Raw genomic sequence first — 15662 nt, forward strand, 5'->3', positions numbered from 1 at the left:
GTATGGTAAAATACGACGTGATACAATACAATACAATATGCTACAATATGATACGATGCGATACAGTATGGTATGGTACGGTACGATACGATACAATATGTTACGGTATAGTACGGTACAATATTATATGACAAGATGAAATGAGATGAGTAAAGTTAAAATAAGATGGGACAAGGCAAGATACAATGAAATACAGTCCAGTACGTTACGATATCATACAAAGCGTAAGAAAAAAATCATGGAAATCAGTTTCCTCTCAAAGTGAGTAGAAAGCTGTTGGTTAAGAATATGTCTAGTACCTCTGTAACTATCACAACCTACGCATATTTCAAATTCTTTTTTCAAATTCTGTTGGATTTTCATTCATGTATTTTTCACACCAATACTCACCTTGTAGATCACGTTTTCACAACAGAAAAAGTCACCTTAGTTTTCTCCTCCAGAACAGAACTTGTTCAAAAGGCCTGAAAGCAGTCCAGTAGCTAACCACCAGTCTGGATTGTTTGTTATTTGATGTTCAAGAGAGTTTAGAGTCTGTCTAAGTTTCTGAGAAACACGGAGGTTCAGCTGAAAGGGAAAAGCGGCTGTTGTGATTGTATTTAGTGTTTTATTATACAGTCCTCTGTCTACAGTTTACATTGTGGTGTGTGAGACTGATGTTAGCTTGTTTTCGCTTAGCAAATGAAATGAGTATGGTATAACAAACGGGTTTTATTACATCATTAATTACAGCTGTTGCGTAGAGTTTCAATTTGGTGTTTGTTACAGTCCAGAATGCCTTGTTATCCTGCTGTCGAGGTACTTCTGCATGCTGGAGTTAGAATTTTTAACTGTATTTAACTCTTTTCAATGGTAATGCCTCCTATTTGAGTAAGCTGTAGCCGTGTGGTCTCTGTTAAACTCTGAAAATTAAAAATCCAGGAGTTGTTGGTTTTTTGTTCTTTGCTTCTTAAGATTTTCACTGACAGCCTCTTAAACCAATGACAAGAGCTTTCAACCAGCAGATCAGGCACCTTGTGAGCTTGAGATGGTTGCCAGGTTATTGTTGCCCCTGGTTATAGAGGTGGGGTGGGTGGCATACTTCCTGAAACGAGATACACAATGGTTTCACCAGTCAGATGTTGGCCCCACTGAGAGCATCAGCCCCACAGGGAAAAAAGATAACTAAATTAAGGTTCTCACTTTTTGTCTTTAATGAGTCACAGACATATACAGTCTTTTTATTCATTGTTCTGTTACATTTGCATTGATCACGCCTTGCAGTTAAATGCAAATCAGCTGTTTTCACTGTGTCTTTGCTTTGGCAGGTGCCACAGGACGAGGCAGCTGCAGCAGCAAGGTAAGACCACTTTTGCTGCTTATAACTGTGTATTTTGGTCTGTATCAGTGTTTATGAATTTTCTCTTGCAGATTTAAAAAACTCAAACACATCCTCACACTGACTGAAGCCCACATACTTATTGCATGTTGCACAAAAAACCGAAGTTGTTTAACTCTGGTTTTCTTATCAGTCAGATCATTTTAGGACCAGTTCCATTTAAAGGGTTTATCATTTAGATTTAAGGAGCTACTCTAGCTGACCATAATGCAAAATGTTAAAATTTTCACTTGAAATTTTTCAAGAAAGCTAAAACTTTTATTCAGATGACCCATGCAGAGACAACTTATCAAGTGTTGAATCGGAGAAAGTGTTATATTTCTGTAGTATCAGATTAGGAAGTGATGCATGGTCAGTCGCCACTTCCTGAAGTCATCGTCGGGATCTTCTTTTCTACGTTATATGTCAGAGGAAGGTGAAAGTCCTCATGGGCCTCAAAAATGGGATTTTTTAATTGTATGATGTTCTTAATTTTACTGATCAAAGACATATTGCAATTATTACGTAAAAGTCAAAAAGTGCCAGTCTACAGTGATCCCTCGCTACTTCGCGGTTCGTTTATCGCGGATTCACGACTTCGCAGATTTTTTCTTTGGAGCCTTATTCAAGGGAAATTCACCGATTCGCGGTATTTTTCACCGATTCGCGGTATTTTTCTATGCGAAATATCAAGAAATTCCTGGTTTTTTTTTCATCAATTTCATCATAAAATGCACTTTTTGTAATAAAACTATAAAAAAAACAAGTAAAAAAATTTTTTCTCGAGTTTTACCCACAAAAAGAGAATGTGATCATACGATAATTCAATATAGTACTGTACTGTAAATATGGTGTCCCTACTTCGTGGATTTTCACCTATTGAGGCCAGGTCTGGAACGCATCTACCGCGATAAACGAGGGATCACTGTACATCAATTACTTGCTAGAGAGAGACAATTTCACCATTCTAGAAATGCAACGTAGGGGCTGCAAAAAAAACCCTCAGAGGGCCTCAAATGGCCCCCAGGTCTACGTCGGGCTCGTTCCTGGTGAGTTGGACTCCGCCAAGGCTGCCCTTTTTCATCAATTCTGTTCATAAATTTTATGGACAGGTTTTCTAGGTGCAGCCATGGTGTTGATGGGATCTGTTTTGGTGGCCTGAGGATCAGGTCTCTGCTTTCTGCAGATGATGTGATCCTGTTGGCTTCATCAGAATGTGATCTTCAGCTTTCGCTGGAGCGGTTCTCAGCCGAATGTGAAGCAGCTGGGATGAGAAACAGCTCCTCTAAATTCAAGACCATGGTCTTGAGTCGAAAATAGGTAGAATGCCTTCTCTGGGTCAGAGATGAGGCCCTGATGATCGGTCTGTCGTGGTGAAGAGAGAGCTGAGCCGAAAACCAAAGCTCTTGATTTCCCGATCGATCTAAGTTCCAACCCTCACCTATGGTCACGAGCTTTGGGTAGTGACCAAAAGAATGAGATCATGGATACAAGTGGCTGAAATGAGTTTTCTCCGCAGAGTGGCCAGGCTCTCCCTTGGAGATTGGGTGAGAAGCTCGGTCATCCGTGAGGGGCTCGGAGTAGATCCGCTGCTCCTCCACATCGAGAGGAGCCAGTTGAGGTGGTTCAGGCATCTGGTTAGAATGCCTCCTGGTCGCCTCCATGGGGAGGTTTTCCAGGCACATCCAACTGGGAGGAGACTTAAAGGAAGACCCAGGACACGCTGGATAGACTATGTCTCTCAGCTGGCCAGGGAACGCCTTGGGATTCCCCCGGAGAATCTTGGAGAAACTTGCTGTCAAAAAAGGGTTTTGAAACAGTAATTTATGCTTTTATTACATCAAGGCTTGATTACTGTAATTCTTTGAACCTTGGTGTTTCACAATCCCACCTCTCACGTCTTCAGTTGGAGCAGAATGCTGCTGCACGGCTGCTCATTGGGACGAAAAAGATGGAGCATGTTACTCCTGTCCTGGCCTCACTGCTGTAGCGTGATGAATTGTCCATTTCTGACCTAAAGGCCCTGCTCTATTTGCTCTGCCCAAGCAAAACCACAGGTTTCTGACACAAGCCTAATCTTCAAGATATGGGCCAAGGCCACTCATGCTCTGTGCTCTTATCTAAACTGGTGCATCCTCGGATCGCACAAGAAAGAAGAAAGATGACAGAACTCTATTAAATAATAATTAAATAATGTCTGTTAGTCCAAATATGCACGAGAAGCTAATGTTCAATCAATCTGTGAAATAAGAATATTAATTACTTGATATTATAATCCTATGATAGTATATAATAAGTAATATAACTTTAAATATTTACACTAGACTATCACATGTAATGCTAAAGTCACATGACACATTTCCTTTTCCTGATCCAATCAGAACCTTCCAGATCTGACGCGAGGTGTGGTTTTGATGGTGCTTGGTAAATCCCCTTTTGTGGCAAATTCTGATTCGACCATAAATCAAAACATCCAAATTATGAAACTATGCCCCACGTCATCTTAACTTGAGTTCCAAGTGTTCTAGAGAAGTTATCGGAGTAGCCAATCCGTAACTTTCCTCTAAAAGCCGAAAGAACCTAACGACGAGCTGGATTAAATCTGTTGCATGTTCCACCTGCTGCAACGGTTCCTTCAGAATAAAAGCTGAACCATCACGACCCCTTCAGGGTCTCACTTATGCCAATAAACTGTCGTGACGTGGGAGTAACTCAAGACTGGAAGGGTCGGCAACCACTGCATATCTTCAGGCGTCGGTTCCAAGAGGGTCCAAGCTGGACCCCCGACATTCCGGATCTAAACGGGGACTTCCGTTGGGGTACGTAGACCGACAGATGGCATCTCAATGTGTGTTATAATCTCCAACCTAAAAGCTTAGAGCGAAACACCATTTCACTCCCATCAGAACTAATAGTCTCTCCGGATTTGCTGGTTCTGAACATATTTCACACACACACCATCCTCAGTCTTACTCCACCTTAGTTACATCATACACATAATGTTTAAAGTTAGTCTTGTTTAAACTGTTTAGAAATAAATCTTTTAACTTTTTAAACCTGACTCTCTCTCTTTCTTGGAGTTGATACGAAGTGTTGCTCAATCCCTGCAATAAAAAGATCCGATCCTCTGGTTAAATTTATTGAAAGATCCATTAAGGTGATATTTCATATTTTATGATATTTCACATTCTATCGTTTCTAATTAAATGTAAGAACATCTTCTCTACACTGCACTGGCTGCCTGTTCGTTTTAGAATCCAGTACAAGGTGCTTTTATGGGCTGCATGGCCCTGCTCCAGATTATCTCTCGGAGCTACTGGTTTTTACTCCCCTGCACGGTCTCTGAGGTCGGCTGATAGGATGCTCCTGGAAGTCATATCATGATAAATGACCCGCACCCGTAAAGCAGCGTTCAGAGTCAGAGGACTCCAAAGCATCCATTCACACACACATTCACGGTGATGAGCTACAATGTAGCCACAGCTGCCCTGGGGCACACTGACAGAAGTGAGGCTGCTGAGTACAGGCGTCATCAATCCCTCCGACCACCACCAGCAGGCAAGGTGAGTTCAGTGTCTTGCCCAAGGACACAACAGCAGAATTCTCTCTCTGGAGCCAGGATTGAACCTGCAACCTTCCGATTACTGGACAACCCGCTCTACCTCCTGAGCTACTGTTGCCCCAGTATCAGCTGAACATTGTCTAAAGACAAGTCTCATTTGCATGCGATTTAACAATAAACAACATGTCCACCACGACTGGCACCATGGTCTTGGATTTAGAGGAGCTGATTCTCACTCGGAAGCATTATTTTTTTAGTTAATTAATCGTAATTAACATGTTAAATTCCCACTCTTAATTAATACACATGCTGGCTAATAGGTCGTTTGCAATTTAACAAGAGGATCCTTTATTTATTTAATTTTTAGAGCAGATTGTTTTGGATAATATATAAAATTATCATTTTAAAACTGTACTTTTTATTAACTATGGGTGTTTGTAAGACATTTAAATTTGTTTTAGCTTTAATAGTTAAGAGGCTGCCTGGTGGAGGTGTTGGTCACACCAACTGTAGCCTCGCAGCAAGAAGGTTGAGGGTTCAGATCCCGGCTATGGTCTTTCTACACAGAGTTTGCGTATATGTGTGGGATTTTCTGGTTTCCTTCTCCCCTGAACGTAAACAGACTATTGCATGGACTGTAGAGGTTTCACAGGCCAAGTTCTTCCCAGACACATTTAGAATTAATATCAAATATCTTTTTCTGCTCATATGGTCCATCATCATAGTCCTACTGTTGTTCATTTGAAAACCTCTGTAGCTCTTTCCTCGACCACATGCTGTGTAAACTTTCTGTTCTGAGAGAAATCAGTGAAGAAATAGCAGCTCTGAAGACGGGTATCCGAGTTGTGTGTGTGTGTGTGTGTGTGTGTGTGTGTGTGTGTGTGTGTGTGTGTGTGTGTGTGTGTGTGTGTGTGTGTGTGTGTGTGTGTCAAATAGATATAGTTTACTTTGTGTTTATTTTGGGGGTGGAGCCCTGCAAGAGATGGCCGTCAGAACAACCTATGTTCAGAGAAATAGAGATGAATGCTCAAAGAGAAGAAGCTGCAGCAGCTCAAAAAGCACATTTATAGCATCTAAATAACTTAAACCAGAAGCGTGTTTCATTTAATTATTTTAAACTTTTCCACAACATTAGACTGTTTTATTTAAATAGATTTTAGGACACAGTGTAACATTTCCTCCAGCCAAAAGGGACTAAATTCTCTTAGCGATTTGCCATCGCTGCTCATTTTCTCTGTGAAAGACACAGTGTTTGTAGCACAATCCTCTAACCAGCAAGATGGAGCACTCATGTCAGAAGTTCCGGCAGAGCAGATTACCAAATAATAATGGATCTCAAGTGCTTGGAAGTGGATGCATGAATTCCACACAGCTAGCCGAGTAAACACAGATCAGACAGATGCCATCTAACCGTCTCTAACCCTAACCCAGATGCAAAACGACACGCTGAAGTTTCCTCCACAACGAGCTCGGAGAACTAAAACCATGCTCTGACTTTACTCAAGTCTGAGTGGAGGGATGATCAGATGCTGAGGAGCAGATGCCTGAGAAAACACACAGACACTTCCACTCCACAGCAGCCGAAAGAGGCACACTGAGCCCTTCTCCTTAAATGGTAAAAGCTCCAAGGAGAGAAAGAGACTGCTGCTGCTGAAGTGAGACAGGGATCGGAGGGGACGGGAGAAGGAAAGAGAAGCCCTGCAGATTCAGGAGTTTTTGGTGCAAAAGGCTGAGAGTGACCGGGCGGCTCTGGGAGTGTTACTGCAGCGATGTCAGGTAAAGAGCACGTCTTCTGTGGACAGGTTCAGATGTCCAGCTGCACGGACACTTGAAGCTCAGTGGTTCTGTGAATGTGTCAAGCGTGTGTGAGCGTTTTCATGGACAGTGAAGCTTCCTGACAGGTCGGCTGGGCTGAAACCAGAACTTACTCGCATGTCTGTTGGAGGAATCTGCTGTCTCTGTCCATCCCATCATACGTGTTTTCTCACACTTCCTCTGCCCTGTTATCTCAGATTGTGCCTCTATGGTAACCACTTCCTCTGCTACTCTGCACTCTGTGCCTCACTCAACCAAATTTTAAACAAATCTGGCAACAGGGAGCAGCTTATGCAACAGAGACAGGAAGGAGGGTGTCCTTCGCCTTCGCTTTCAGGACAGCGAGAGACCGAGCTGCACGTAAAACTGGCTGAAAACGAAGTTCTCCTTCTCGCTCGTTTGAAGAAAAAAAGAAAAATGAGTTGTGTTCATAAGGTTATCTGTGCTCGGGGTTGCATGTTCTGTCCTCCCGTCCCACAGGAAATAAGTGGAGCGATTCAATTACTCTGCAATATTTATCTCTGTGTCAAACTCTGCAGGAGAAACCAGCACCTTCGTTTAGTTTGAACCGTTCTCAGGTTGTGCAAAGTTTCCACTGACTTTTAGTGGTTTGTCAGCGGGGCTGGGGACTTTTGGACACATCCAGCTATTTTGGGATGCTTGTTTGGGTAATATTATGTTATTTTTGGTTATGGACTTAAAAGGAAAGCAATAATTTCTGATGACGGAGACAAAAATACACGTGATCAGAGATAACTGACCCTTTTGTTGTTCTTCTGGTTTCATAATATTTGATATCTTGTCTGAAAAGGGAGCTGTAGCACTGATAACAGAGCACAAAAATACTTTAAAATCACAAGTGATGCATGTAGTTGTTACCAGATTAGCTCTGAACTTCATTTTGGATTTAAATTTGTTGAGGCGGAAAACGCAGAAAAGGTTCAAAGTGTCCAAAATGAGGTTTTCTTAACCTTGATTTTGGCTTTTAATTGAATTTCATGATAAATATAATCAAAAACCTCCAATGACATTCACTAAAAATTCCCTCTAGATACAGCAAACATGAGACTGAACTAATTTATTTGTCATTGTTGAGAAAACAGAAAATATTTAATCCAACAAATCGAGGGTGTTGGATGAGTTCTTTTGACAAGGAAAACACAGACGACCCTTTCATTTTTCTGATTTTCAAATCCAGGTAGAACTGAAGTGTTTTTATTTTTCACAAGTATTTTTAACTCGATTGTCTGTGTTGGTGGATGCTGTCATTATCTGTATGCACGCTTCTTCTCAAAGCCACACCAAACCCTCTGTCAGGAATCTTGGTGTGGCCTTTGACCCTGCTCTCACCCTGGATTCTCATGTCAGTTCTCTTCCTTCTTCCATCTCAGGAACATTGCTAAGCTGAGTCCCATTCTGTCCCGCTCTGAACTTGAGACTAGACGCTTAGATTACTGCAACTCTCTTTTCACGTGTCTGAGCAGAACCTCCCTGAACCGCCTACAGGTGGTTCCGAACGCCTGTGCTCGGCTTATGACCAAGTCCTCCAAACACACCCGCATCACCCCGCTTCTCCTCCAGCTTCACTGGCTGCCAGTCAACTTCAGGGTTCATTTCAAGATCCTGGTTCTGGTCTATAGAGCCTTAAGCCTGTCGCACACGACAGCAAACAGCTGAGCAAACAGCCTCGAATGACCATTTGCTCAGCAGATACCCCGCTGTGTGCTCCTAATTTTCACAGAATTTTCTGCCACTAAGTGAGCTGCCAGCTGAGCTGAAATATTCGAGTGGCCAAAAAAAGCACGTTCTCCAGTGGCGGCTGGTGAAAAATATTTTTGGTGGGGCTGTGCTATTTTTTATTTTTAAACAAACTTGTGCTTTCTGAGCTTTGTGCACAACTTCACTATTTCCTAAATTAAGCACAGCTCTTTTATTTCCTGTCTTACATTATTGGACAAACTGATTAATCCAGGTGTGTCTGACTATTGGCACGCTGCCTTGCAGACCAAGGTTGAAAAATACTGCATTAAATTGCACATAAAATAACACGACCATAAATGGTAAATAGGCAATGCAAGGGGCAAGTAACAAAAACATTTTGTTTAATTTCAACATTTGAGTGAACACCAAAAATTATGAGCAGGTCACTGTTACAGTAATGGTAGTAAACACCACTTAGACAAAATGCCAGAAATTTACACTGTTAAATATTTCTGGAGTGTTGTGCCAAGGTCAACTTTATACAAAGATCAAGTGGATGCATTTGTGTGTGTGTGATACCTCATTTGTACAGAAATTTTGCCCTTCTGTCCTTCTGAGTGGCAAAGCTCTCGATTAGCTTTTTATTGAAGTCAGGAATGTTTGTGACAAGCTTTTTTTTCCATGGAGAGCATGGCAAGAGCATTCAGCCCATCCTGTGTCATGGTGTTCCTCAGGAAAGTCTTAATCCTCTTTAAAGTAGAAAAGCACCTTTCTGATTCAGCTGTGGTCATGGGTGTGGTGACAAGAATCTTCTTTTGCATGACTCAGGATGGTGTGAAAAACCTGTCATATGATAAATAAAAAACAACAGATAAGTACATAGGAAACACTTTCATAGGAAATAATGGCATCAGTATCCTCTTACAAATGTCATATTTCCCAGTTTTTGGGACAATAAAACATTTCTGATTCTCAATCAGATGTTTTTACATTTGAGGCACACACAGCGAGGAATCTGCTGAGCAAATGTCATTCGAGGCTGTTTGCTTGCAGTTTGCTCTTGTGTGCGGCAGGCATTACATGGACAAGCACCATCTTACATTGATGATTTTCTCAGTCCCTACACCTCCAGCAGGCAATGGCGCCCCCAAAATTGCTGGGCCCCCCAGCAAAAGCCTGTGTTACTAAATCATATTAATGTTCACTCAAACCATAAATTGATCGTATTTATTCAAGACATAATTGTAAAACAAGATAAAAATAATAGAATTAATGAGTAAAGAAACAACCAGAATTTAAAAAATACATACGTTTCTGCTGCTCACATGTTAAAAGAGTTTTTATCGCCATAGTTTTTTTTTTGTGAACACAGCAACAGGTGAATTAAACAAAAGTAAAAAAAAACATTTTCAAATTAAATATGAAATAACGTTTTAAATAACTGAAATGTATTTTTCAGAAATCTTTGTGTTTGTAAAATTTAGGTTAAATGTTTTGGATACAAACTGTTTTTTTTTTTAAGAAAAACAAATAAAGGAGCAATGCAATACACTGCGATGGACTGGCTCTCTGTCCAGGGTGTACCCCGCCTGATTGCCCATTGACCGCTGGAGATACCCCACCCCCCCCCACCCCCCGTAAAGTGCCTCATGATTTTTATCTTGAGAGATGCTGTATAAAAGATCATTTCTTCTTCTTCTTCTTCTTCTTCTTCTTCTTCTTCTTCCTCTTCTTCTTTTTCTTTTTCTTCTTCTTCTTCTTCTTCTTCTTTTTCTTCTTCTTCTGTCCAATACAAGCCAGGACCTCCCAACCCCAATTTCTACCCGCATGCACACAATTAAAAGTGATTAATTACAAACTTCATAGAGACTTTGATTATACTGCTACATGTTATTGGGATTTTATAGATACGATTTTTATAAATATAAACTTGGTAACCTCAACCTCAGTAGAGACAAAATTGTGGGGATCCCCTGCCATCTTGAGGGGACCCCAGGTTGTGAACCAAAGACAATAATTTTAAGGGTAGTTACAGCACCTGATCTACATAAAAATATCTATGAACAGAGACTGGACACAGCTTTTATTTTAAAAACTTGCCTTTAAACATTCACACGGCCATTTCCTGTGCTGCAGCCATCATCTTTACCTGGTCAAACAAACAATAAATACAAACAAATTAAATAAGAAATCACATTTTGTTTCAGTTATTTTTAAACCTTCTGCAGACATGATGAAAAGAGAAGTGATTAATCTTCTGTAAGACACTGTATTCTAGTCAGGAAGTGTTCCTGAAGCTGACTGGGAGACAGCTAAACAACCCACTTCCTCCCCAGAGACGCTCAGCCGTCTTGTCCCTATATGTTCCCAAGCACTTGTCATGTTTGTAATAATGATACTGAGCAGAGCTCACTTTTAGACTTCAGTTCACTCAGAAACGGCTTTTCACTTTTAACGCACACACGAACACAAGTCCTGCCTGCAGCCACACCTGTGCTGCTCATGCATATGGAAAAGCTGCTATTTCTGGGGGAATTAATCAAGCTTGTGTGAAGCTCATTAGCGTCATAGCAGCTAACCTCTGACTCAGTTTGTTCCTGTGCTTCATCAAAGCACAGGCACAAACAAAATTTGCACAAAGGGTTGTAGTGAAATTCCGTATAATTCTGTATGAAACTAGATTTCTGCCAATTCTTCAAATTTACTTAATTTAATGCCAGCTTTGGTCCATTCAGACTCTATAGTGGCCGTTTGTCCGCTCAGTAATCTTCTCAAGTTTCTTTGTTTGTTTTTCACCATCCCAGAGGGACTGGTTGCCTCAGTCAGCCTGTGAGCAGTACAGCGTTTAAACAACCAGATGCATCTCTGTGTGTGTTTGTGTCAGAACAACAACTGCCTGAAGTCAAAGTGTGGGAACAAAGCAAATACACAAAGAAGCATTAATTGTCTCCTGATCACCAGCAAAGCAGAAGGAAGGTTTTAGTGTTTAAGTCTGCTGGATGAAAATGTATTTATTTAGCTCCGTTCTTCAATGAATGATTTGCAAAATTCCTGCAAAATCCTTAGAGAAAGGGTGAGGAGCTCGGACTTTCGGGAGGGACTCGGAGTAGAACCGCTGCTTCTCCGGATCGAAAGGAGTCAGTTGAGGTGGTTTGGGCATCTGGTCAGGATGCCTCCTGGACGCCTCCCTGGGGAGGTGTTTCAGGCATGTCCTGCTGGCAGGAGGCCCCCGGTTACCACATAATCTCTTCTCCTCTAGCGTAGCTGTTACTTACCAAATGGCCAGATTTCTAAAGGAAGTTTAAGTTTGCCAAACCTACAGCCATTTTCCTTCTGTTTTTCTCCGTGTCTGGTTCGATGACGTCACTTTTGTGGTGTGCATTTGTAGTCCTGGACTTATTTTCACACAAAACCTAACCCCCCCCCCACCCCCCCCCCACCCCACCCCACCCCCATCCCCTAAATTAAGCACGTTCTTGGTATCAACATGTGTCTTTAAAATTCACGGACGTCATATGTGAAATCCTTGGCACATATCAAGCTGAATTAGAAAATAGCGTTTTTAGCCCCGTTGACTTGCATTCGTTTTTTCGTTCTTCCGTGTACCGTAGTCCGGAAGTAGATGAGTGTGAAGTCACTTCCGCATCATGGGTCCCCGGAAGAACGAAAAAATGAATGCAAGTCAACGGGGCTAAAAACGTTATTTTCTAATCCGCTTTGCCTTACGCCCTGGATCGCAATTATGTTGTACTGCGATTTAAATGAAAAGTAATGATGGGTGTCTTTGGTGTGTTCTTACTGTGTTTAATTTCTAATTCCATTTTTGGTTCTTAGCAAGGTAAAGAAAAACCTTTCCTTTGTTTTAAAAAGAACCAAAAATGGAATTAGTAATGATGGGTGTTTTGACCACGCCAGTCACGTACTTTGAGATTTATTCGCTTGTAAAATGTTCGTAAACAGCACGACTACAAACTAGAAATCGGCACGTCGCATATGTGATGTCACCACATAATCTCCTCTCCTCTAGCGTAGCTGTTACTTACCACATGACCATATTTATGATGGTTCTTTCCTCCTGCGGGAAGTTTGCTGAACTTACAGCCATTTTCTCTGTTTTGTTTTTATTTTATTATTATTATTTTTTTCATTTACAAACAACATGGCATAAATTCCTTTGACATTCCCAAGGATCAGGTGCGAAGAATAACAAAAGAGACTTTGCATAGAAAGCAAAGAATATTTGTGAAAGAAAGAAACAAACAAAAATAAATAAATAAATAAGAGACAAAGAGCTAGGGCTTTGTTTTCAAATCATACTTTTCTAAAAGATTAAGGAGTTTCATTGCATGTTTACTTTTCATGAAGTTAAGGGCTTTGGAGAAAGAAATACACTCGTTATGAAATGCATAGAATCTAGGCGTCACTTTTCCATTTGTGATTGTAAAATTTAGCTACAATGATTATGTTATTTACCAGAAAGTCCCATTCAGTGTTATCTAATATGGCTCCGTAAATGACATCGTTCTCAGAAAAGGGTTCAATACGCATCTTTGTGCATAGCCACTCATGGATATCATTCCAGAGAGCTTCGGAGTAAATGCATTGATAAAATAAATGAACAGAGGTTTCTATATCATCACAAAATACACACTTGTTTGTATCAAAACCACATCTCTGTCGTAAGAATTCCCCAGATGGGTATACGTCATTTAAAACTCTAAAATGGATTTCTTTGGCTTTTGGAGTTATAGAAAATTTGAGGTATTTAGAGCATAATGAGTACATAATAGCTATGGAGAAATTTTGTTTAATGGAATTTCTGAAAGGCAGTGAAGGGTGTGAAATATCGTCAAGCATTTTTCTAATTGTTTTATTAGGAATTTTAACACTCTTAAAATTGAAGTTTCCAACTACTAGATGAGGAAGAGTAGGGGAGACTGAATAAGAGTTTGAAACAATTTCTTGAATTAGATTTAATGTAGGAATAGGGGTGGCTCTTATTATGGAAGTGAATAAAATCTGATCAACTGTAGCATTATATTTATGACAGAAATTCTCATGGGTCATCACATGCCTATCTTTATCAGTCAAATGAATTAGGCCCTGTCCACACGTAGCTGGGGATCTGCCAAAACGTAGATATTTTTCTACGTTTTGGCCTGTCATCCACACGAAAACGGAGTTTTTTCACACGAAAACGGATCAGCATTTTTTTGTCGCGGAAAGGGACGTTGCGGACCTTAAAACTCCGGTTTTCTCTGTCCACACGTAGACACCCAAAACGGAGTAAACGCAGATCTTCACTTTGGCCGGAGTTTTTAAAAAGATCCATTTTCGTGTGAAAAAACTCCGTTTTCGTGTGGATGACAGGCCAAAACGTAGAAAAATATCTACGTTTTGGCAGATCCCCGGCTACGTGTGGACAGGGCCTCAGAGAAGGCAGCCGAGTATATTTGCTGTAGAAAGAGGTCAATTCCTTTGTAATTAAAGTTGGATCTGTACATATTTGATTTTGAATTAATAAAGTTTTAATTGAATTTCTTTCTTGCCTTCTTTCTAATTGACAAAAATAAGCTGTACTATTTTTTTCTCTCAGTTTTCTCCGTGTTTGGTTCGATGACGTCACTTTCGTGAAGCGCATTTTTAGTCCTGGACTTATGTTCACACAAAACCTAAAATATCGTTCCCCCTGTTCAAAAATAAGCGCGTTCTTGGTACCAAAATGTGTCTTTAAAATTCACGGCCATCATATGTGAAATCCATTGTACAAAACAAGCGGAATTAGAAAATAAAGTTTTTAGCCTCATTGACTTGCATTCATTTTTTCGTTCTTCTGGGGACCCATGATGCGGAAGTGACTTAGGCTCCTTTTAGTATCGCTGTAGCTAAACAGGCAATCACATTTGGTTGCTAGGGTAAACTGGAGAATTATAGGCCGATCAGCATTTGGGAATTTAATGTTTCTGGGGCTGGCTGACAGCGCCCCCGATACAGAAAACATCTACAGTAGCTAGCATGCTAGCAGGTGCTAGAACTCATTTTCACTCTCTCTCACTTCCTAATTCACACACACTCACTGTTGGTTTAATATAGAGATGAAGTCATAGCTGTTGCTGTAAATTGTGTTTATTTGTTCTCGTTTTATGGGATTATATTGTTTAATGCCGCATATCAAATTCAGTTTGCATGTCGTGTCACTGCCACCTACTGGCCAAACAGAGTATTTCGCTTTGAGGTGAGCAGCTTTGAGCAGATGATTGAGGCTATTGTGGGATGTGTTAATGTGTGACTTTCAAGGTCAGCTCTGGCAGCTTTGGGTAAAGGAGGATCTTCCTATAATTTAATCTGTCCCATTTGTTCTCTCAAGCTAAAATACACACATTCATGTTTTTTATACACTTCTGGTTTTGCAGCTCCAGCGAGAGGAGAAGTTCTCACAGCAGGAGGAGTTTTCTTTTAAACAAGGAGACTGTAATCAGTCCCCTTTTACTGCTGGAAGACCGTTTCTCTTCCCTTCCGCCTGCCCTCGCCCCTGTCTGCCCTTCGTCATGCCCACGCTGCCCGAGGAAGAGGAGGACTCTCCAGAAGAGCTGGACAGCTCCTCCAGCTCTCCCAGAACAGTGAGTGTGTTAAACACTGCTGCATTCAGCTGTTAGCTAAAACACTCAAAACAATGACTCATTTGGAAACACTGATGGAGATAAAATTCCATCAGTGTTTCTGCTCAGAAATTAGTTTTTTCTTTGAATTAAAATTAATATTTAGAAGCATGGCTGACCTCTCCTCAGTGAGAGCACAATGTACTTTTCATGAGTTAATCATTGTCCTCTGGCGACGGCTTCCTACTCTTCAAACTGAGTCTCATTTATGCAGAAAAAAGCAGAAGCTACAATATTTAGTGCATTTATTAGTTTTGCTCTGTAAGAGTTTCCTTAAAAAGGTTGCCAAAAACGTCTCTGGTGTGTTTCAGTATGAGGGCACACACTTAGATCTGTGAAAAAGCTGAATCGTGACTTTTTCTTTGGCAACAGCTTTAATGAAACAGAATTTTGACTTTATCGTGTCATTTTCTTACCCCAAATTTCACGAATCTTTTTTACATGGAACATGTAACACATATTAACTTGTTATGCTGTTATTTTTTTTTTTACTAGTTCCTGTTAAAGCAGCCACTGAGAAACTTTTAATTTATCACTTACTTCCAAGGAAAGAAGTTTGTTTGGACCA

General features: G+C 40.7%; 1 protein-coding gene across 3 annotated transcripts in view; it reads left to right on the forward strand.

Annotated features, from left to right (window-relative positions):
• The first annotated feature begins 1252 nt into the window (after nt 1-1252).
• Nucleotides 1253-15662, forward strand: part of mrvi1 (murine retrovirus integration site 1 homolog) — a 34683-nt gene continuing 20273 nt past the window's right edge. For 2 of the 3 annotated variants that reach the window (XM_070555012.1, XM_070555013.1), the window contains exons 1-2: nt 1253-1339; nt 14849-15055. In XM_070555012.1, the coding sequence (XP_070411113.1) occupies nt 1268-1339; nt 14849-15055 (279 nt within the window). In that variant the 5' untranslated portion in view covers nt 1253-1267. Of the gene's footprint in view, nt 1340-6562; nt 6696-14848; nt 15056-15662 lie in introns of those variants that run through there. The other variant, XM_015953069.3, reaches the window with a different exon arrangement.

Source organism: Nothobranchius furzeri, chromosome 9, assembly GCF_043380555.1.
Source record: "Nothobranchius furzeri strain GRZ-AD chromosome 9, NfurGRZ-RIMD1, whole genome shotgun sequence".
NCBI lineage: Eukaryota > Metazoa > Chordata > Actinopteri > Cyprinodontiformes > Nothobranchiidae > Nothobranchius > Nothobranchius furzeri.